Source organism: Gymnoscopelus microlampas, assembly GCF_963454915.1.
Source record: "Gymnoscopelus microlampas genome assembly, chromosome: 6".
Taxonomy (NCBI): Eukaryota; Metazoa; Chordata; class Actinopteri; order Myctophiformes; family Myctophidae; genus Gymnoscopelus; species Gymnoscopelus microlampas.
In genome coordinates, this window is record NC_139943.1 from 43334024 (window position 1) to 43358024 (window position 24001).

General features: G+C 42.3%; 1 protein-coding gene across 1 annotated transcript; it reads left to right on the forward strand.

The window, feature by feature from the left end:
- iqch (IQ motif containing H) lies at window positions 1-24001 on the forward strand (the record flags this gene model as incomplete). Its single annotated transcript, XM_084059590.1, has 20 exons — window positions 1-51; window positions 354-461; window positions 543-640; window positions 1250-1325; window positions 1475-1583; window positions 5971-6096; window positions 6634-6836; window positions 7003-7557; window positions 8285-8351; window positions 9401-9484; window positions 9707-9888; window positions 10819-11091; window positions 11240-11428; window positions 16803-16923; window positions 17257-17543; window positions 20570-20725; window positions 22122-22244; window positions 22397-22458; window positions 23579-23687; window positions 23924-24001. The coding sequence occupies 20 exons, from the start codon at window positions 1-3 to the stop codon at window positions 23999-24001; spliced, it is 3057 nt and encodes a 1018-aa protein (XP_083915716.1).

The window sequence follows — 24001 nt, forward strand, 5'->3', positions numbered from 1 at the left end:
ATGTCTGAAGCGCTTCAATACGAAGATGAAGTTGGAAAAGTTTTAATTCAGGTAATTTGTTCATGAATCATCTGCAAAAAAAAGAAAGCACCATCCCGAATGTTTAAGTTTGGCTAAGATCATATTCTTGACATTTTTAATCTGAAATACAGCCCAACAGATATGGCAAAACAACTTAAATGATAAGTGTACCTTGCATTCTAAATATTATATATATTATAACTTTCATAAGCACAGATTGAAACGTTCTATAGGTTTTTAATTAAAAAAATATGGTCTGTTCATGGGTGCTTGTGTGTGTTTTTTTTATAGCTAAATTAAATTATCCAGAATTTGTATAATGTGTCTTGCAGGTCCAAGATGACTTGAGACAGCTGAAGCACACTATCAGTGGTGGAGGAGAAACATTGGACTTTCAAGCTCTAGATACTGCCATCTGCAGGACAGAACGTGTGATCAAGGTGTGGCTCTATCTTTAGACAAATATTGACTGCTGTGAGGAACATCTTCATCTTATTTTCTATCTTCTCATGTCTGTCTAGAAACGTGCAGAAGACTATCTGAAAACAGTGAACAAGCAGTTGCTAATTCTTCCTTGCATTGAAGACCTACAGAAGAAGACATCACAGATTCCCAAATGGTAAGATAAAGCAGAGCCCATGTTCCATGCTTTAACACTGGGGTCTTTAATGTTTTTTCAGCCCAAGGACCCCCTAGCTGAGAGAGAGAGATGAAGCAGGGCGTTTTCATAGGTTTCATAAATAGCTTCATAGACTTGTTTGACAGCACTATCATCAGTGTTGTGTCAATTGGTTACAGTGTTGGAGTTATTTATTTTCAGATATTTAACCACTTAAACCCTCAATACTTAGCGAACTTGACCTGTCACTGTGTACTTGGTCTGCTCTTTTTTCCCTCTACACCAAACATGGTTCAAGTTATTAATGTAAAAAAAAGAGCCCCCCCTGTAGTAACTCTGAGGACCCCCTCCTGGACCCCCTGTTGAAGACACCTGCTTTAACATGTTTAAATTGCATTCAAACATGCAAAGGAGAAAGTAGGCTACAGCATCTAAACTTTGAGCTTTGTGAACTCTCCTGCTTGACCTAGCTAGCCTATAGCCCTAGGGTGGAGACTGGTGAGACTATAATTCAGTATTTACTTTAGTATCAAGTTAGTTACCAGCAGCAATATGAAAAAAAAAAAATGGTAATGGAAATTGTGAGCCTAAAATGTTTCCTTCCTACAGGAAGCCAACTTTGGAGAGTATTCCAGCCATCAGCCATCAAACAGTGGACCCTACAAGACCCTCACCTGGCGAAAAGGTAGACAAGATGATTGTATTTGTTTTTTAATCGATATTTTCATTTTGACATTGCTATTGCGATAGGTCATCTATGTATTATCTATACATACAACTCTAAACGTGATCGCATTGTTCATTTTTCATTCCTGTTCTTTCTGTCTCCTTCAGCACAAATCAGCATTTGCGATGCGTTTGTTGTGTAATCCTGGGCACCCAAAGAACAGAGCGCTGATGCATGAAAAGTTTGGGATTCCGCTCCCTGATGTGCACAGAAAGAGTATAAATACAGTGAGTAATCTGTGAGAGTGTAACTTAGTTTACCTTTTGCTACAGATAAGGGTCGTAAGATTTGTTTACACCATAAATCTTTAGGCTACTCATTTTTCCTTCCAGTATGTTTTGTGCAGCCAAAACAGCCAAAATACATGGTACTGTTTGTGCTAAAAGTTTGTCATTGTGAGTCGGTGAACATCATAATTACAAATCAGGCATCAGTTCAAGTTGAGTTCAGCTTTAATTCTGTTGAGTAGCCCGCACATGGCAAGAGGTGTTCAGAAGAATAACTAAATTTGATACCTGTTCCCACTCAGGAACTATAAAGGCCTCGAATTTGATGCTCATCTGATAATGAGTAACTGTCGAATTGCATAGAAGATACCTAGATACAGTATATTAAAAATATGTACATATAAACATGTGGCCAGCAGTCCGAGACTATGCAAAGATTAAACATTAGAAGGACAATGAAAACAGTACATATGGTAGTTAAGTTAAATTGAATTTGAAATGCTTCGCTGTCATCTTTTAAATATTCTGGGACTCGTTCCATTGCTCGAAATAGGACACTCCACTCATAAAGCAGGTAAAAACAAAAGGACAAAAAAGAAGACGCTAGGAATGATATGCATTTGAATGCTGACCCAGGTCTGTCCCAAACTTGTCCTGGAGTCACACAGACCCTCAATGGACGGGAAGTGACAATTGATTATTCTCTCCAGTTGCCAGAAGAGACACTGAAGTTTGCCCTAGGATCAGGCAGATCATCAGATGGAGTAGTGAACAAGACAGTTACGACGTATGTGATACTATGGCTGCGTAGAATTGAACCAGTACTGTTGACCTCCTTCATTCACCAATTGAAATGAGATCCATTTGCTGTCAGGGCTTGATGGAGGTGAACTTCTTGTTTGCTGCAAGCTCAGCTATTTTTTGGGGAGCTGAGGCCTACCAGGGTTATGAGGTGCTTAGCTGTCACCAGTAACTGCATTATAATGTACAGCTGTGTGTAATTCACCTATTATTCACTCAATCAGTGCTTCTCATTTTTTCATTATACCATGAGATATTGATCCCCTGTGTCCTGAGCTTTTATTGATATCAATTGTAGCATACAGCACCACTGTTATAGGGAGGTTTTGATTAGGAAGCATTATGAGAATTCTTGCAGCTAACTGAGATGAATTCGACATTGCTGCTTCTGTGCCTGTTATTGCAAAAGACACTTTATGCTGGAGTGAAGAGTGATGGGATCGCTCTGTATTAATAGATGACTCAAGTCTCCATGAACAGACAGAGAGACAGTGACACAAAGGTCACTTGGCTTAGTGATGACAGCCCGTACCCATCACAGTAAACAAATTAATCTTTGCAAAGGTCGCCATTAGTTTCAGACATACTTTGCACACTTCCCTCTCCAATGCCTTTTTTTCCCGGTGCTTCTATGCCATGCTTGTCATGAGGAATAGAGGCCAAGACTGTCACTCTGATACAGGAGAGGATGGAAGTGCTGGCTGCGAGAAGCGTAAAGCGGCAGATTGCAACACATCAGCATTCTTCTAAGGAAACGGGTGCCTGATTGCTGTGCTATGGGCTACTGGTTTACAGCTGTCTCTGGACAGAAGTGGGTACCTGCTCCAGCATGCCAATAAGACAGCCGTGGCTTACCCAACTGCTAACCACTGGCTCTCTGCCTGCTTCCTCCTCCCGTAAACTCAGGCCAGCTCTTCTCCGCTCCCCACTCATGCCAGGGGAACAGCTTTTGCATTTTTGCAATTTTACAAAAGGTGCCCCCCCTAGCCCCATCTGAAAACAGATGTGTGCCTTTGAGGGGAGGTTCTCTCAGCACCTGGCTGCTACCTGTGGTCTGTCAGAGAGCTCAGTGGTCTGAGGAGAAACAAGCAGGTGGACATCAGGTGACAGATTCAGAGGACCAGCAGCACTGACTTCATGTGCATCTTCAGACCAGTCAGATGCTCGGAGCCATCATTCTGAGAGGAAACAGAGGCCACTATTTCGCTAAAGGCGGCAAACAAAAGTGTAGCTGCTTTTGTATTATCTGTTGTTGGATCAGTTATGTGTTTTAATTCCAAGTAGTGTGTTTTCAAACTCTACACCTTCCATGTTGATAATAAAAGAATTAATAGTTTGTGTTTTTTTCACGTTTTTTTTGTAACCTGTAAGCTTTGCCAACTTGTGATTAATTGCTGCAGGAAGTGGGTTTTTGGCCAGTTTACAAGTTTGTCAATTCCTGAGCTATAGCTCCCCCGTTCCTTAATGAATGCAGAAAATCTGTTGGTTGTAATCATATACAATAACCCCTCCCTCCCTTTCTCACTTATTCTGCCAGAAAGTCATATTTCCTGACATCAACAAGCTGCCACCGGTCTGATTAATGGATGGTCGCCTTCCTAGACTTTTGCAAAGTTCTGTCTTGAAGAAAATCTAGTTACTGACCCGAAGCAAATTGTATTCAGATTGAACAAGCTCTCAAACTTGCACTGCTTGAATTTCCTTTGATGAGGCCGGGCCAGACTTTGGCTTGAATGTTGACAACTGCTTTTTTGGGACTGCATAAGTAGCTATCAGCCTTCTGGAAATGCATACCATTACGGCCAAAAGTCATGTCTCGGTTGCTTACTTATACAAGATAGAAATAAATGTAGGCAGGTAGGTAGGTAGGTACATTATTCATCCCCGAGGGGAAATCAAGGTGTTACAGCAACTCTCATAGTTGTCATACTTCAAAATTACAAAACATAAAAAATGGCCACTTTATATGTAGAGTATTATATACAGTTAAATTATGTTAAGTGTTGCTTCTGCACGTCTGTGGTGGGCACGCACTTATGCCCATATATGGACTGGACATTTGCCTGTAATGACTGGCAATGGAGCTCTGCGTTATCAACCTAGATATGGACATGCTAGACGTCATCACAGATCGTCATATTACACGCCCATACATAGAGATACTTGTGGGTGTTTGTACCAAATTATGCCCATATATGGGGATTTGTGCCGTCAGCGCAGATTTACATTGTTAAGCAACGTTTTCTGTTGTGATTGACGTTACATGCCCATATACAGTAATGGAGATCCCCAACAACAGAGAGACAGAGAGGCAAAGAGGAGCGCGGGTGTTTCGAGTCCTATGCTGGTATTATTTAGTTGCATACCTGAAGCACATTTCTCAATTAGTTTAGTCACTTCTACACAGGGGAACATGTTTATTTAATGCAGCCAAAATATATCTAAAATGTATTTGTCAAAATGTATTTTAAGAAATATAGATTTGTGAACATGTTTTTTGCATATTTCGAGTCATATACTGTGCATGTGAAATACACTGTGTACAGTGTGGAATTAAATAATGTTTTATGATGTATTTCATATATATATATATTTATAATTTTGTATCCCCCCTTGTTATTTTGTTTTAGTATTTATTCTAACACTTCTATCTTACTGGTTAGGTTCCACATCATAGAATAACCACAGGCACCACAGTGAGCAACATATCTGCTGTGGCTGGACCATATCGCCATCCCCTCTACCCGACAAAGGCTGAAGAAGACATGAGAGCAGGTGATCACCAATTATACCACCTCTGTTTCACACATTTTACCCCTATGGGGTACTAGCAAAATGGCCACCGACCGTGTGAATGTAGTCAATTCAATTATTTTTTTGTTTGTTTGATCATAATCAAATTACTACACTCAACACATTATAATTATATTGTGACTGTACAGTAGTTTTGATTTGATTTAGAATTTTGACTATAGCTCCACATTAGGTAGTAGATTGGGCAGTCCACTCCCTCTGTAATTTTCCTTAATTGAGACTCACAGAAGGAGATGAAAATGGAGTAGCGGAAAGATGGAAGTGATGGGTCCAGTATGTGTGCATGTTGTTCCAGGGACGGGGGCATAAACCACGACACTATCCCCTGACCACAGGGATTTATTACATTTTTTTCCTCTTAAATGTTTATTTGTCAAGGATAATGTATGTGTAAACTAATAAACCAGGAATACATGTATTAATGACGTATTAATGCTAGATTTAGGTCTCATGCTAGAGTATTCGCTTTAATGTATTATTTGGATTTTGGCACTGATTGTACACACACACACACACACACACACACACACACACACACACACACACACACACACACACACACACACACACACACACACACACACACACACACACACACACACACACACACACACTTTTTATTAATTTTTATTAATCTTTGCTTGATTATAGTATACTTTAGTTATAATTTAATATAACCACATTTTAGGCCTATTTCTGTTTTACTATACAGCATTTAGAAAATATGTATAATATGGTTCTCATATTCTTCTGTATCACAGACATCTCAAGTCTGTTGGAGACGGGCTTTCCCTCATCAGCAGTAGATGTGTGTTTGCTTCAGACTTTCATACAGCACAAGTCAGCCTCTCTTCACCGTAGAGAAGAGCCCTGTTCTTCCAAGATGGGTGAGTCCATCTTCTGGGACTTACCGCAGATTGCACCTGCTTCTTCGGTGGCATATCATTTTCATGTCACTTTAACATAAAATAAACATATTATTATGAGGGGATCGAGTTGGTCCACATGAATGACTTTCAATTACCAGGTCATTAAGAACATTGTTCATGCTTGGATGAGCATGAAGAAAGGCTGCGTCTCTCCTCGGAACCATTCCTGAATTTAGGAAGCTTGGCATGGGAACACGATAACAAAAGCCCTGCCTCTGTGGCAATCAAGCATTGTGTTGGAGCTTATTGGAACAACACTGGCGATTATACATCCCCTCTCCTGCTCCAGAATTGTGAGAGTCAAGCCAATCTAATCATTTGCAGTCATTCGGTCATTGTTTGAAAGAGTTTTGGTTCAAATCCCTCACTGCGAGTCATCGGTAGTTAAAGATGTGGGGACAGCTGCCAGTCAGATTTGACAGTGATGGCTGGCTGCACCTGATTAAACACAGCCAGAGATAGAGTACAGTTGCGTTCGTATGTTTGTGTCTTCAGGCCTGACAGACAGGAGGTCCAGGTGTCACAAGCGGCTGACATGGGGGAAGGAGCCCGGACCCACCCAAGAGAGAGCTGGCAGAGGATGCACGCCCACCTGGACCGCCAATGCACCCACGCCCCCTCCCTCGGCAGCCTCCAAGAGTTCAGGCCACACCAGTGTGAAGGAAGACGCCAAGTGCTTCACCCTTGAAAATCCTGAGGTATAAACACTGAACTAGTTAAAAACAAAAGAGGTGATCAGGGTGGGGATGTGAACTCTTTGGTCCAGGGCTAACCCTAAATATAATGAGTTGGTGAAATCCTAATAGCTGTTCTGTCTGACTACATGGTGGCTGTACCTCACACTCGGCTCTCTGTCTTCAACAGGACCTCTCTGCTCTAGTCCCCGTCGCCAAAAGCAAACTCCCCTTCATCATCACGAAGGGGCGTATTGATCCATCAGCTGCAGATTTCTGCCGCTTCAAACAGCACTATCAAATGTACTGGGACAGCATGATAGACCCTCTTGAAACCCTGGAGAAGCTGCTCAGGGAGTTTGCCGTGCCTCTGGCCAGGGTGAGTGGGGAGCGACTAGGGGTCTTCCGCCGGGGCAGTGACATTTGCTTTGGACGTTGGACAAGGACTCCTCTGGTGACGGACCTGCTGTGGGTGCTTGAGAACAGGGAGGAGGTGTTGGACGTGGTGCGACAGCCCGGTCGCCGCTACAAGGGGGAGGGAGGCGTCGAGGCTGCCTCCATCCGCATCCAGTCCTGCTGGAGGCGATACGTGGCGCAGGCGGCCTTCGCGCGCCACCGCCGGCGCAAGTGGGCGGCGGTGACCATCGCCACGTCCTGGCTGATGCATGCTCAGATGCGCCGCGTCAGGGAGGCCCTGCAGGCCCGACGCTTCAGACAGCTGGAAAATCACCGGAGCCGAGTCCAGGTGAGGGTGCTATAATTCAAAGCTGTGCCTCATACCAAGACTTCATATAATTTAATCTCTTTCTCTCTCTTTTTCTCTTTTTCTCTTTATCTCGCATGTCAACACTCGTGAAATCAATTTCAGTGGTGTAACGTTACGTTCCACATTGTTGACATACTCTGCTTGCTTTAATGACGTCTAAATCAAATTAGATTAGACAAATGAAATGAATGCTTTCGATTAGTTCTTCAACAGAGTGGCGTGACAGACACGCAATCTTCCTAGATACACCATGTGTAATATCCTTTTTTCCAGTCAGTGCAGATGTCATGTCTATGCTGTCATCTTGGTTGTAACATCCTGGTGAACATAGACAGTGTTTTAATTAGTGCCTACGAGTTCATTTACTTTTACCATCACTCTGTGTGTATACATGCACTAAATGTATGTTCTCACCCTTTAAACATTCATACCCTGTTAATTAAGCCCCCTAATCTTCCCCTGGCAGTAGCATCATGTACCTTGCTGATTGAATTAATTGGGAGAAGATGTTTCTAAGTAAGCGCTTAATTTAATTATGGTGGTATTTTATGCTTGGTTTGATTCCGTTAGGCCCAGAGAGGGATTGGCTTGATGTATTTGTGTTGTGCACTCATGTGATGATTTGTGCGTGTGTGCATGTATGCATGTGTCTGTGTGTCTGTGTGCATGTACGTATGTATGTATCACTCCTCTCCTCCATCCCTAGCATCTGGCAACCAACTGGAAACACATCCAGTCCTCCAAGAGGACCATTATCCACATCCCATCATTAGGTAGCTCTCTCTCTCTCGTCTCTGCCCAACACACACACACACACACATATACACGTGCACACGCGCACACACGCACACACACACACACACACACACACACACACACACACACACACACACACACACACACACACACACACACACACACACACACACACACACACACACGAGTGTCTGATCTAGCAGCAGTCAGCCCTGCCACTCTGCTGTCCCAGTCTGCAGCGCCTTGTGGAGGTTGCCTGTCTCATTCAAATGGCTCTCTGCAGGAAAGCACTCACAAAGATGATGACAGTCCACATGCCAGGGAGCTGAACAATTTAGCCTCAATTGCCATTTAATTTGCAGATTAAGCAAATGAAAAGCCATTATGTCAGAATATTTTCAAGGGGGCACAAGGGACTTAAGTGCTGATCAAAATGAAAAAAGAAAAAAGAAATTGAACGAGACCTCCTCCGCGATCGTGCTAAACATGGAGTGTAAGCTCTGATCCCTTCGTGTTCCAATTTCAACGAGGAGCTAATATTTAGACAGTAATCAGGCATGTGCATTGTAAATCATTGAGCGATTGTCTAAAATTATTAAGCCTAATTACCAGCAGATGGAATGCTTTATTTGCACTTGGGGTGGCTATGGAGAGTGCTGTGTGAGCAAGGATAATTAGAAAGTTGAACCCCATTGTTGTTAATTAGCATGAATCCAATCATTTAATTACCTTGATTCATTTGAGGATTCTCTCTCAGGCAGAAATCCAGACAGACACGCTAGTGAGATCCTGGATGTTGCTGTGTGGCGGCTGGACATGGCTCAGCAGGGCTCCGAGAGCACCGCACATACTGTTATTAACCTGAATTAATCACCTAATTGCAGTAGCGCATGATTGGTTTCCCCCCACCCACCACCACACCCACAGCCCAAGTCTACCTGGGTTTCCCAGTAGCAAACACACTAGAGGATAGCTTTACAAAGCTCCAGGTCTTTCAACATAAAGCCACTTAGAGATGAAAGGAGTGTTTTTTTGTGCAAGCTGGTGACCCTGTTCTCTGTGCCAGGCTACTCCCAGAGTCAGCGCTTAAAACTCAGGGGCTTCGACATCCTCCAGAACATCCAGATTTGCAGACTGTGTGAGGTCAGAGGTAGGAGTGTACACACACAAACACACCGTGTTCTGCATTCCCCTCTTAACTGAAATGAAGTTGGTGCATAAGGAGCTTGCTCAGCACCTGTGTTGCACATGCCCCTTCCTTCCCATAATAAACTAATAATCTAATTGACAACACAACATCAACAACATCAATTTCAATCCATAACATCTGATGCTCTTGACTTGTACTGTAAGTGTGTGCTGTTGTTTTTAGATGAGAATGTCGAGGTAATCTACGTTTCCCCACGGCCTCTTGGGGAAGACATGCTTCGCTACTACGCCAACCTTTTAAAACATCCCGGCGGGACCACAGATGTGGGTGAGACAAGCCCAGCTCAGTCCTTCTGCCTCAAACACTTTACCATCCTTACACCTGATGCTGTAGAATGTTTCCCGGTAAGGACATAAACTCAACATAATTGATTTATTTACAAAATGCTCTGCTTTATTCATTAATGAATGCAAAACGAAATTGCATTGTATCTTGTAGATTGCTCTGAGCCTGTGTGTGTAGTTTGAGCATTGGCCTGTAGAGGGTAGTGTAGGAGGCTGTCAGAGGCGTGCTACTGTCATAGTTACATTGTTTCATCTATTTAAATATTTTTCCTTCTCATTGCTTTTTTATGCATCTAAAATGGGTCAAGGAAAATGTCAATGTAAATTATCTATAATGATGATTAGTGATTTAAAAAATGGTTAAGATATATCTCAGTTTATAGCTAAATGCCAAATGAATAATTAAAATGCATTTTAATTAATTTTATTGACTTGATCTTTTGACCGCTGCATTCTTGCAGATTCTATCGTTTCATCAAAAATATTTTCCCCTACCATTCAAATATGGCTTACGCCCTTGTGTTTTAACTTTTTTTAAATGTACAACGCGTCATGGACTTCTTCATATCTCTCTATTGATTCTCCTGCTGTTTTGTTGTTAAACCATGCCAGACATGTTGCTGAGATGAATCACTGCTACCCATGGCTGGCAGCACATTCTGCCAGTGACAGAAGGGATAATTCCATGTGGATCAAATAAATACAGATGTGAAGTAATTAGTTGTATTCCCAAGGAGCTCATTGCTAGCACACATTAAAGATGTGAAGGATTGGAGAGGCTTCCCACCGGCAGCTTTTTATCAATTCAACCTGCTGCAATACAGAGAGGTCAAAACCCCGCCGGCTATTACAATAATAGATCTGTTGTGTGTACATAGTGATAAATCAGGTCAAGGGACCGTTGGAAGAGATGCAGAGAATTCCAAGCTACAGCAGTGAGCACTCTCTTCCTCTCTCTCTTGCTCTCTTGCTCCGTTCATCTTTCCTCAGACCCACAACATGTGCCTGTCTACACTGTTAAAGTACAGCCCACGCTGCCTGCGGCGGATCAGGAACCTGATCAAGGGCAAGCAGGCCTATATCGTGGGCGGAGTGGCCCATGCAGATGACCTGGCTGTGGCCGATGAGCTCGGGGTGCCAATCCTGGGACCGGAGCCGGCCGTAGCCCAGCTCTATGGCACCAAATCTGGAGGGAGACGAATCTTCACTGGGGCAGAGGTCCCCGTTCCTCCTGGACAGGGAGACATCTACACGCTTAACCAGGTGGGAGACCAAAAAACCCATCTACACATGTGCACACAAATGCAAACTCTGTCACAGCATGGAGTCTTCCTTGAGGAAGCCATTTTCTCCGCGTCACCGGTCGTTGTAGTTGCGATTTAGTTCGCTAACTTGCATGTCTCCGATGCAGCTCCATGAAACACTGGCCCGGCTGATGACTCAGAACATGGGGGTGCAGCGCTGGCTTTTCAAGATGGACTGTGAGGCGGGAGGCCGCGGCACGGCATACTGTGATGCGCGTCACCTCAGCTGCTATGGCTGGGCCATGCAGGAGTTCCATCGTCATGGTCCTGAGCTGTGGAGCACAGCATGGGCTCAGGTATGGTTCGACCTCTGACCCCCCTCCTCATAAAAAAGAAAGAAGGGGGAGAGAAATAGAAAGAAATCACAACATTCACTCAGTGTCACAATCTGTCAGATGTGGGTTCACTTCAAATATATTTCTACAATGACTCGCTTTTATGTAATGTTGCATAGAATGTGCATGCCTTTCATGCTTGTGTCGTTTTTATGCTCTTTCTTTTTCTTATTTTGTTCCCTTTATATCTCCTACTTAAATTGATGGGGTTTTGTTTTTACGATTATGCCTTGTTTTTATCGCTACATCTGAAGTGCTTTGTAGATTCTGCTTTTACACAAGTGCTATTATTATATTAAGACCCATGAGAAATCACGGGCCATTTAAATTTAGACTCTTATAATAACATTTGGTTATTAAAATGGGGTTTGCCCTCCTGGCTGCAGGAGACCCAACTAAGGCTAGGCGGCTCACAAATAGGTCAGGCCATTGGTGTGCCTGTCAATGGGTGAAACACAGTACAGGTCACGACGGGGTCAGAGTGTCACCATCATTCAGCTCAGAGTAAAGTACCTTAACATAACAGTCCCACTCCCCGCAGTGGTCCCTGTGGTACAGTATTTTTAGCATCGTCCCCAGAGCCTCCCAGCATTCAATCAAGGACGGAGATATCTGGATACACATGCATCTGCCCATTCAACCAAAATCACTAGTTTGTGCTAATGTGTAGAAAAGGACTTATTAATCCCCTCACTCACCTTGGCACTGACCATTAAAACTCAACCCAAGATGCCAGCTCATAGAGAAATCCTCGTCACTTGTAAATGGCTGTATATGCCTGTGAAAAAACGCCACTGAGGTCTTAGTCTATGCTATGATTCGAATGTATTCTGACATTTGCCAATACACTTTTGCAATGTGACTGTCCCTTGTGCTAATGTAGGTGAGCACCTATATGGTAATATAGTTTAGCTGAATCCTTGTTAATGTTGTAATGGACAAAGGAGCACACATTTAATTAAAAATCACCCTTTCCCTTCACCAATACCAAGATTTGTTTTATGTTGCACTTTGGACAAAACAAGCATAAGTTTTAGGTGTTGTCTTAATGTGTTGTCTTAAGGCTCACATCTTAAGGTGTTCTTCTTAATATTTACTAATACACAGGCAGATTGAGATACCAGTTACAGTTACACTTATGACTTCAATCCTTAATTACAATTGATTATTATTATGCATGCATCTATTTCTACCATTAGCACACTGCATGTTCATCCATTACACTCATTTCATGGAGACGATTAATTTTAAACGGACACATTAGTGAGTGCAAATATGAGAAACATGTATTCAAATTTACACAGGAACCTATCCCAATCTGAATTAATGTCTTTAATAGTTAGTAAAGTCAAGTGTTCATTTGATACACTTGTAATCTGCTTGTGAGCCCCTGGCGCTTATTTCTCATATACTTACAAAGTAGCCTTTGATTTTCTGTCATGTGTTAATTACCGCATTTTGCCATTTAACAGGGAGCTTTGTGTAAACTAATTACAGGCTAATCATTGTGGGCTTGGAGCATTTTGCATTTACCTTTTATTTTTATTCCAAAGAACGGCAGCCATCTCAAGGTTCTTAGGGGCTCGTCATGCCTCCCTCCTATTAACTTCTTCTTTAATTCATAGTGTATGTGCAGTGCAGGGCTGTAATTGTCGTGGCATCGGTGCTGTTAATTATGGCAGAGCGCGGCTGAGCCACAGCCAAGGTCCATAATGGTGGCTGAAGCAGCGCGGGAGAGTAAATGGGGTTTGTTTCACCAGCTGGGGTCCCATGGAGAGGGAAGAGTGCCGAGGCCCCCAGCGTAGGCCCACAGCCTCAGGGCTCCTGGGCCATATGGACACAACACTTTAACTGGCCTTTATTCTACACCTTGCTCTTTTAATCAAAGGCAAGCCCACATCCTGTGATCCTCACAGGATGGGGAGTGTGGAGAGGCTTTTGGTTGTTTTTGTGTGTTTTTTTAGCCTTACCATCGTTTCCCTCCTAAATTTATTACACCACCCTTCTTTGTGTAGATTCCAGCTGGCTATTTAAACTTTATGAGCTCTGTGGAGTGCAGAGCGCATAGAACATTTGACCTATAGAGCTTACAGTACATTGTTGGTACTGTAGTCAAACATATGAATATTTTATATCGATGCATCTTGTTGCTGTCATATCCCCACAGCGGCAAGTGTAGATGGATGTTTAAGTGTAGCAGTATATTTTGAGATATAGCACTCATTATGGCACCACTTGGCTGAAAAACAGCGTTGACCTAATTGCGATAGCAATGAATGCTGGCGAATGCGATAGATATTCACAATCTTAAATATTTGTGAGCAATTTAAGCTTAATGCTTGTAGATATAGTAGATTAAGCCATTAAAATGACTGCAGTTCTATTAATTATTCAGGAGAATCAAACTATTAAATAAAGTACTTCAAATATTAATTCATAATTTAACAGTTCTAAGTATAGATTAAGCCACACTTTCTTTTGATACGTTCAGCAACTCGCTAGCATGTTCCACACCAATGAGGATGGGGATGGAGAGTAACCTCAGCATTAGTTTAAGTGGACTGTGCATTATTGTTTAATTATTGCTTGTTCTGTGCGACTCAGTGTGAAGAGCTGTCTATCTAAACAAACAGAGAGGCAGAGGCGGATTTTACTGTGCAACCTTGTGCACAGTAAAATCCTCTGTTAATTTAACTCAGAGTGTAGAAACCCTTACGGCTTAATTCGGGTAAATTAACATTAAGGATTTTACTGTGTCGTCCTTTAGAATAATACTTGGCCCAACCTCTGATCCCTTCAGGCAACGGTAAAGAAAGGCTGGAGGATTAGGGAGGAGGGGGTGCAGATAGTCCCATCTACACTATAGCGGCTTCCGCGGAGGTCTAGAGAATAGGGCGCTCCTCACAATGTTGCGGCGGCCGAGGCCCGTGGCATAATGTTCCAGCCTGCGGTAAGCCCCCGGGCCTCTTTCAGCGTTTACACAGAGCGAGTGAGAGGTTAAAGAGGTGTAGATCTGCACATACACAATGCCTGAAGGGGGCCATACACACACTTAAGCACTCAAACACACAGCTTGCATATGGATCATTAGGCACAAGAGGGTAAAAATGACACCTAATAGCGTCAACAGATGGAGTATTTCTTTTTTCTGCCATGCTGTGTGAAAACAGATCTTGAGCAACACCTTATTTAGGTTAGGTTTGTCAAAGAAATGGCTCATTTCATAATCACTGCCACTAAAGAGTAAGGGGGCACTTTTTTACAGATGTTCTTGTCTAAGTGGTGTGCTGTCTCTCTGTTGGGACAGAAAGACTTCCGATATCTACTGTTCTGCGTGAGCATAATTAATTCCTAAAACCATTTTGCTGTGGCCCGCCTCTGGGAAGTGTGTGTGTGTGTGTGTGTGTGTGTGTGTGTGTGTGTGTGTGTGTGTGTGTGTGTGTGTGTGTGTGTGTGTGTGTGTGTGTGTGTGTGTGTGTGTGTGTGTGTGTGTGTGTGTGTGTGTGTGTGTGTGTGTGTGTGTGTGTGTGTGTGTGTGTGTGTGTGTGTGCGTGCGTGCGTGCGTGCGTGCGTGCGTGCGTGCGTGTCCTAACCGTGCCGATGATTTATAGTGGCTGTTTTGCTTCTCGTTGTATTGAAAAGTGGTGGCAGTGAAAGCAAACCATATGTTTCATTTCTACTCTTTTAAATTAGTCATGTTTTTTAGGAGAATGCGGCTTAAAGTCATACCCAGTTCCTCAAGCAGAAGCAGAGTTGGACAGAGTGTCCAATAAATGTGCAATGTACAGATTGTAGGGCTAGTCATGGTGAGGTGTTGATCCTTGAGACGTTTAGGTCCTCAGCTGTTCTGGCAATGTAATAGCGAGATCAAAAGGCAATCAAAGAAGCAGGGCTACATCTATTTTATTTATAGGCAGATTGCTTGGCTTTATGTGGACACCAAGCAAAGCTTGAATCCTATCACAAAGTGCTGCTTGCAGTTTAAGTCCAAATAATTTATTGCAAAATACCGCTCTTTCTTTTCCCTGTGTCCCGCTGTGTCTGTGAACTGCATAGGCAAAGTCTTGGGGTGAGCTTGCTCTTCCGTTGAAAATGGCAACCGTTCCCTTACACTTTTTGCCGCGCCATTGTGTGCTTTATGGCTTGTGGAGGGGGGAATCACTGTGTAGCGTTTGACCTCGTCTCTTACAGTACTTGAATATGATGATGGCTGCTACATGACTAGAATATCAACAGCATAATCTCCAGTTCTGTCTCCAGTGAAGCCAGACAGAATATACTCAAAACAAAGTGACGTTCTAGATAAGAGTTGATAAAAGAACAAAGACATCTTTTGCATTTAGAATCTACTCTTTTTCCTCTGGGTGGCTCAGTTTCACAGAAAAAGGTAGAGCCGCACACTATAGCTCCCTTTGTCGGTTATTTATTATTTTGCCGTTTCGAGCCATGCATGCTCTTCTTCAGACGTGGCTCAGTTTCACAGAATTTACTGTGTGTGGCCAAAATGATGTCCCTTGTAACAGGGGACATTACAGCACTTAGTACTTTGCAATTAAAAAGAACAGCGAAGAATCAATTCTTCTGTTTTCATCTAAACACCTCATCCAGCGTACTTAGGCATGAAAATTCAAGATCGATAGATTTCTGTCTTGCTTCAAGATTCATCTGAGTTAGACAGTTGCATGACAAAATGATTTAAATAATAATAATCTTCACTACTTTACAGCAAGGTTAGACAAAAAGAGAGGGTGCATCATGTTAAATTGCCAAACAGTTATTAGACACACCCACCAAAACTGAAAGTTGGCAATTAACAGTATAATTAAGTGGCAAAACCATTATGGCATTTCCTAGTTACAGAAACAAGAGTGATATCGATCCCAGTCAGGCCCCTGATTGATCCCCAGATAGATGGGGGTTAGCTTAGGTATTCATCAGCCGGCCAGCGTAGGGAGTTGTTATTGAGGGCAGGTGCTGTCTCCGTGGCTGTGAGTTAAAGCCATTAGACTCCTGAGGCCCTCTGATAATAGGCTGTCACTCACAGACGGACCCTCTTGCAGTGTCCATCAGATGCTCACAAAGAAACTGAAGCTGCCACCGATCAGGTCTCAAGGATAACAGCCAGGTTAGCGGAGCCGTCCGGGTGGTATAAGGGTATTTCCAGCAATGTAGTTGATGCTGGGAATACTATGGTAATGCGGCAAAATGAAGTAGTGGCCCCAGACACGATCTCCTGTGATTGAATGAACAAATTGTGCGTTAGTGCCCTTATATCTCTCTCTAACTCGGATCCAATAGATCCCTGATGTACACGTTTTCACTTTCCTCATTGCAGGAGCCCGTTCTGCTCAGATATCTAGACGAGGTCCCAGAGTGGCTGGCCCGTCACGCCAAGCCCGCTAAAACCTCCCGCTATCCCAACTGGGCCTGCTTCCTCAAGACCTTCCTCCGGCAAGGTTAGATGCCTATTGTCAGCCGCTGAATGCTATTTGCAGGGAAATACTCCCATTTTGCATATGCCAAGTCTAATTTTCGGTGCTCTTTTTAGTGCCCGAATGTTGCCCATGTGAACTGACAAATGAATTTATTCTCCTTCAGCTGGTTATTAAACATGTTTGAAAAAATCATGAAAACTAAAAAACTAAATGGTCGCGATAACATAAGGGAGCTCAGTGTTGGTGTGTTTTTTTTTATATGGCTAACCTTAGCTCCTCTGCCTCAGTCAGGCTTGTTGGTACTTTACCCATCCATCCATTTCTTGCTGCCATCTCCTTCGTCTCTGTGTCCAGGCGGGGTAGTGGAGGCCTTCCCTCCCTCAGACAGCGTGACCTGCCTGACAGTGGATGTGCTGCTGGAGCCTGGGGGTGAGGTAACTATGCTGTCCTGCGGAGACCAGCTCCACGGCCCCGGTCAGCTGGAGACAGTAGGCTCCTTAGTCCCCCAGACCTCCGTGTGCCCAGACGCCCTGCACTCCATCTGCGCACGCGTGGGCCGGGCCTGCCTGCAGCGTCTCATCGTAGGCCACATCTCCCTGGATCTGGCCACCTTCCTGGACTACAGAACCCTGGAGCAGAAGGTTAGCCACGACACAGCCTTTAAATTAAACTACCAGGATAAATATGGTCAAGCTGTGGCAACGCATGGTGTCAAAGCACTCCATTCGACCATGCCGGTGAGAGGGATCAATTTTTAGGCTGGGTCAGTGGATCCACATGAGTAGATAGATGCCTCCCCTACGGCTCCCTGGGGACCTGTGAAACACGCAAGGCAAACACTGGGCATGGGGCCAAATGTTTCACAAGACCATCTAATAAACTGTCAGGTCTTATTGTGTCAATACACTGATTCCTCCATTTAAGGCTTGACCTTTAACCCCACGAAAGCTGAGAAACTCGGAGCTCTCTATCTTTCAGACAATAGGTCGTTCTAAAGTGATCTGACTCCTCTCAGGAAGGCGCTGTCAGTGTTTAACCTCTGTCTAGTTACAGTACTTGCAGCGCTCTCCTGATATTTATCTACTTGGTAAAACAAGAAAATATGGAAACCTCATCTTATTTGTCATTGAGTTTAGTTCTGCTGAAAGTGTCACTGATTTATGATATTGGAAATAGAGTGCTTTATGGTGGTTTAACCTCCGCTCCTAGCATGTGGCTGCATTGACTCCTTATTGATCCAGAGCTGTAAAATGAAATACTTTTGTTCACAATATGGCCTATGAAATACTGAAAATGCAATACAGTAGTGAATCCACTGAAACAGCCTTGCAGTTTTACAGAGGGGTATGAATAAAGGTATTAAATAGCCTATGTTAGGTTTTCTTTTCCCGCCATCAACAAACAATGCGGCTGCTATTGCACCTTTTATTTTATGGTAGGTTTTTCATTTCTATAGGTTTTTTCCTTATTAGAATTCTTGTCAGTGCTGTATTCATTTTGACACTTATAATGGATCCCAAATCAGAACTGGATTTGGAGTCAACATAGCAGTCGAGGGCTGAAGCACCTTTGCCACTAGGGGGTAGTATCTTATGGACAGACAGTGAGGCAATCCACTGTAATAATTTGTCTCCTCTCTTCACATTTATGTGATTGATCTAAAATTTCACTTGGTAGGGCAACAATGTTTTTGACCATTTAGAGAGATAAAAACCCTGTCGAAAAATGTTTTCAGTTTGTAGAAGTGTGTATTCTACCGAAGTGTATCCCTTCATGACACCACATGGTTGCAATTGTTTTATTTCAAGAATAATGAAATGATTTGAAGATAGAAGATGAATTGACCCAAAATAAGGTCTCTTATCTTTAAACTGTGCTTTTATCTCTTTACTCACAGGTAAAATATGACCACTGCAAACCTGCAGTATGTGGCATGTGAAATACTATTTCTGAAATTTAGCATTTGAACAGAAACTGCTCATTCTTTAACCACTTAAAGTGACAGCCCAAAAGATGATCTGAGCTGTAATGGTCGTGGTGAATTGTGCAGGATTTCATCGGCCATGTTGTTAAGAATTAAGTCTGAAAAGCATGTGCTTTAATAGAAATGGGAGACATTGAAGTCTGAAGCCTTTCCCCATCTCCCTGCGCACAGAGCCGCAGACAGAGAAGAGCCACAGGGGCAAACCTGCCTGCATTTAAACATCGATTTACATTCAAACCTGTTGCTAAAAGCTGCCTACTTTATTTGATGGGAGGAAGTGGGTCACATATGTTTGCCCTTGCAGTCTTTCCTCACATTGTGGAGCAGCAGAGCCTCAGCTGCAGCATCAGGGTTTTTTAATGAAAATGCAAGGCTATAGAAAACAGGTACAATCCAGGCTTATTTTTCCCACGTCTTTGTTAAGTGTGACAATGGGGACATGGGGGTTTGATTTTTTTGTGAGTGTAGTGAATGGGTCTGTGGAGTCTGTCCGTCACCCAGGCTCAGGTATTAACCTGATACACACAGAGATTCATCTCTATCCATTGGTATACTGCAGTAGCTACAGGACATGCTGTACTACTGAACTGTTGTTATGCATGTATGCACACAGCACTTAGTACTATTTAAAGTATCGCATTATCTTTATTTCCACTATATGGAATTTTAGACGATGCAAAAAGTGACAAATTCTTTAAACAGGTTGGAAAAGGGCAGACAGTTATGTGCAGACTTCAAGGTCTTGAATGGAAAATACTAAGTCTTCATTACATCACAAACAGTTTGCCTTTTTGTGCTGAGAAAGGAGATTCATAGCAAAGAAGAAGAAAAAAGCTCTAGAGCGTTATTGAAACAATATTGAATGATAAACACCACAATATGATTTTCCATCATTATATGAAAGCCTTAAAATGAATGACTAATTATGCTTTTAAGCATACCTTTACAAAGTTAATGTTAAACCCCTGAAAATGTTAACCTTGGAAATCAACACATACTGTAGTTTTACTTTTATAAGTACTGTTAAAGAGAAATGTTATTCCTCATCAAAATCTTGTATTACTGAATCATAAAGAAATATACAGTATAGGACAGCTAATTTAGGCTATATAGGTATATTACCGTCAAATGTCAATGCGTTAGTAGAGATAAAGCAGCAGCCAATGTGGGCTTCATGAAGCAGGCAGCTATTTGCATTCAATGGCAGGAGCGTTTACTTTGACAAATAGGAACAGCAAAGGAAGGCAGCCAACTGCCACTTAGTTATTAACAACTCCTTCACTGGTGATTTATTTGCCACGTTTTGAAGAGAGGGCATAGCTATTACGTTATTATCGTGAAAATTAGCCCTGTTTAAGCAGAAGGCTATGACCATAGCTGACCCCCTTAATATACTTATAATGATGCCATTTACCATACATATCTGAAGTTAGCGTCTCACCAGACATGAGCCAAACAAGCTGGTCCTTGGCAGACTGAACCTGCACATTTACTGTAGGAAAAAGGGGGCTGGTTTATGTGTTTGTAATTTTGCAACTGTAATACCGCACCTAAATCTGTATGTGAAATTCTTTGATGTTCTACGTTTGTAATCAAATAATAAGCAAATGATTGTCTCTGTTGTACATTGCCTATCATATGCTGTGACAATCCGTTTATGAATGTGTCCTGTGTGTACTGTAGGTATGGACCATTGACTTGGACCTGAGATACAGTGACCAGTTGGCCATGACCCAGATGCTGCTGTTGATGACTGGTGGAACACTGGACTGCAGCACGTGTCGTTTAGAAGTGCCAGTGCCAATCAAAGAGAAATCTGCACACCACAGAGCAGCCAAAGTATCAATTTATGCCTGCTTTTATGTACTATATGTTTTTATATAATCTTTTTTTCAGGCTTTTTTAATAGGCTATATAATATATAATATTTCCCCAACAAAATGAATGTCATGTTTTTTTTCTGCCATTTTATACTATTATTGTTCCCCCCCACTGTTTGTAATATTTAACCTCCAGTAGATTGAGACTGTAGGGGTCTGAAACAGGAAGGGGATTCAGAACTGATTATTTCAATATCACCAGTAATCACGAGGATTGATCAGTGTTTTGCTATTCATTTTTGTTAAATACAACTAAATACTGTAATTACGCACTGAGCTCAATTGCTGTTTAGGTGCTGAATTCATTATCATTTTGATAGATGAGGCTAAATAATCAACACATTAATAATTCATACCGTATTCATTATGCATGTGTATGCATGCTTGAACACCTCATCAACCTGGTGCCAGGCCTTAAACAATAGCGTTTCTTTATTAGCAGCATGCCTGAGTTTACGCTTGTTAATCCATGACTTGTATTATTTTATCAAACATTCATTTAGTTGGTGGCACGGTGCTTCACCACAGCATTTAAGCCACTGTGGCGGTAATGGCTTTAGCAGTGGCCATCATTAGTGCCCTGCATATTACAAACACAATTAAATCCTCACTGGACACTTTTATTGTTGTGTGAGGGTCCGGTGTTTGACAAGTGGAAACATGCGGCTATCATAGCGAGTTATGAGCTAGCTCCTGTGCTCACAGCCACAGGGGCTTAGCCCTGTGGTCTTTCTTCTCCCTGAGGTGTCCGTGGCCCCGGCACATTTTATCCTGTGAGCCCTACCACCTTTAAGTAATCAACCTCTCTACTTTTTTGACACACGCTTCTTGTAGCATAGACTCAAGATTGAAATTGTATTTATTTTCTACGGGGAAGTGTATTATGTTCATTGTGCATTCCTTGGTGTGTGTTTTTTTTTCTTTTGCCTTATCATAAATTGGAAAATGTGTGATCCCCAAAGTGTACCTAGTTCTTTTGATTGGCATCGTACAATTAAGTGCATCTTGTATTTGGCATGTCTTCCAAACGTTAATTGTTCCTCCCTGCAGTTAATTAAGGGAGGCCCAACAGTTTACCACATGTGCCCCACACTCATCATGTTCACTAATCACACATACTCCCCAAACTCAGCACTGACCCTAAGGACATGTGTACAGAGTTCAACCATCTCTTCTCCAGCCATGTTGGCACTGAATGCACGATGGCAATTATGCCTTAGCCTGGAATATAATTCAACATAAAAATGAATTCCATTTTGCCACGGGTAGAACTAATGGAAAGAAACAAGACCAGAAATCATACGCTATTAAATCTCTCTGTTTTCTCTCTTTATTTCCTTTCTCTTGTCCCACAGTCTCTTGTGACTAATCGCTATGCAGTTATTGGGAGCTGCTTGCTTCACACTAACCTCTCTATGGTGCACTATAATGTGTTTTTCAGCATGTGCAAGGCTCATGGCATTGGATTTGACTTGAAGGTAAACCACACTCAGTATGAACCTATTGCCCTAAATTATGAAAAACCCACCATAAAGATTATGTCCCACATATGATTGTTTCAATTTGAAATCAAATGACAATAAACATTTTCTGTTAACAGTGTTCATGTGACTGTTGCTTCTCTTTGCAGGAGAGGCAAGGCACTGTTTTTGCTCTTCATGACAGCAGTGAGAGATACAGTCTGGGAATGGTGTAAGTACAGCATGTTTTTACAGTGTAAAGAAATGGCACAGATGTATTTGTCCAGTCTAACCACTTGAAACATAGTATCCCTATTCTGGGGGGAGGGGGGGATCTTCTGGAAAATCCAGATCTACAAGCTCACAATGCATCGCAATGCAACACTTTATGAGCTTGTAGATCAGCCATTTTTGGCAAAGAAATTTGGTGTAGATGGGGGGGGGGAGCCAACGAATCCCGGTCAACAAGTATACAGGTACTGTATACTATTAGTACCATTTCTAGTTACCCGTGTATTCAATACCTTTGGGTTGAGAAAAACGTAGAAATACCATAAAATAGACCTAACACTTTGAATAGAAAATGGCTTCTACCAAAGCAAGATATTTCCATTGTATCCTTCTATATCTTAAATTACAAATAAGGTCTGCACACTGGCCAAATAAGCCCCAATGTTTCTTGCCATTCAATGTTTCGATCCCACACAGATCTTCATCAGCTAAAATTCCTGATGAAGATCCATGTGGGATCGAAACGTTGAATTGCAATAAACAGTGGAGCTTATTTGGCCAGTGCGGACCTCATTTTTATTTTATGCATTGTTTTGTCCTGCACCTGGCGCACTGGGATGTGCGTGCACTGCGCTATCCTTCCTATCCTTCTATATCTTACCTTTTACTGTCAAATATGGTGATGGTTATCTGCTATGTATTATACACGTACTGACTAAAAATATGTACCTCTACGGCAACCTAATTTTCAGAGCATGTAGGAACAGGGAAATGCTTATAAAATGACAACAGAGAATTACCGGAGTACTGTCGGCTGATAAGAGAGACTCCTCTTTTGGAGGATTAAGTTGCCACCTCTGGCTTTGTAAATATCTTTTATGTCTCTAACAGGCTTTAACAACAGGGTTATTTAAGATATTTATCACACAAATCCTTGAGCTCACACAATGGTCTAATGGTTAAATCAAGCTCTGCTCACATCTCCCCCTAAAGACTCGAGGATGCTGTCAGCTAAAAGGTTCTCATTTAACCACCGCCACCTGATAAACAGGGCAAGTGTTTGTTTAGCCGGCTGCGAGGGAATCATTAGTAAACTCGTTTGTTCTGGGTGTCGTTAATAGAACCGTCTCGAAGGATCTCCAGGGAGCCCTGATGACCTTTGCTCGGAATCTGTCCATCATTCATCAGGAAATATCATTCCCTAAAATGCAAGGAGAGACTAATTTCAAGGTACCGCTTTAATGACCCTAACGATCACTCCCTTCATCTACATCATGAGAATATATTGTATGTTCGATTAGGCCGTGCTGTGTTGAGTGTGATCTGCTGGAATGTTCTTTTCACAGAAGAAAAATTTGATCATTTAATGAAAAACAAACCACTTGCAGTGAAATAAGAGACATAGTAATCCATATTTTGTACGTGTTATGGTTTTATGAATGAATCTTTCTTCTCGTGTATTTCAGGACTTGATAAAGAATATAGAAGATATGCTACGGATGACTATGCAGAACAAAGTGCAAGGGGTGGAGGCTGTTTCCTAA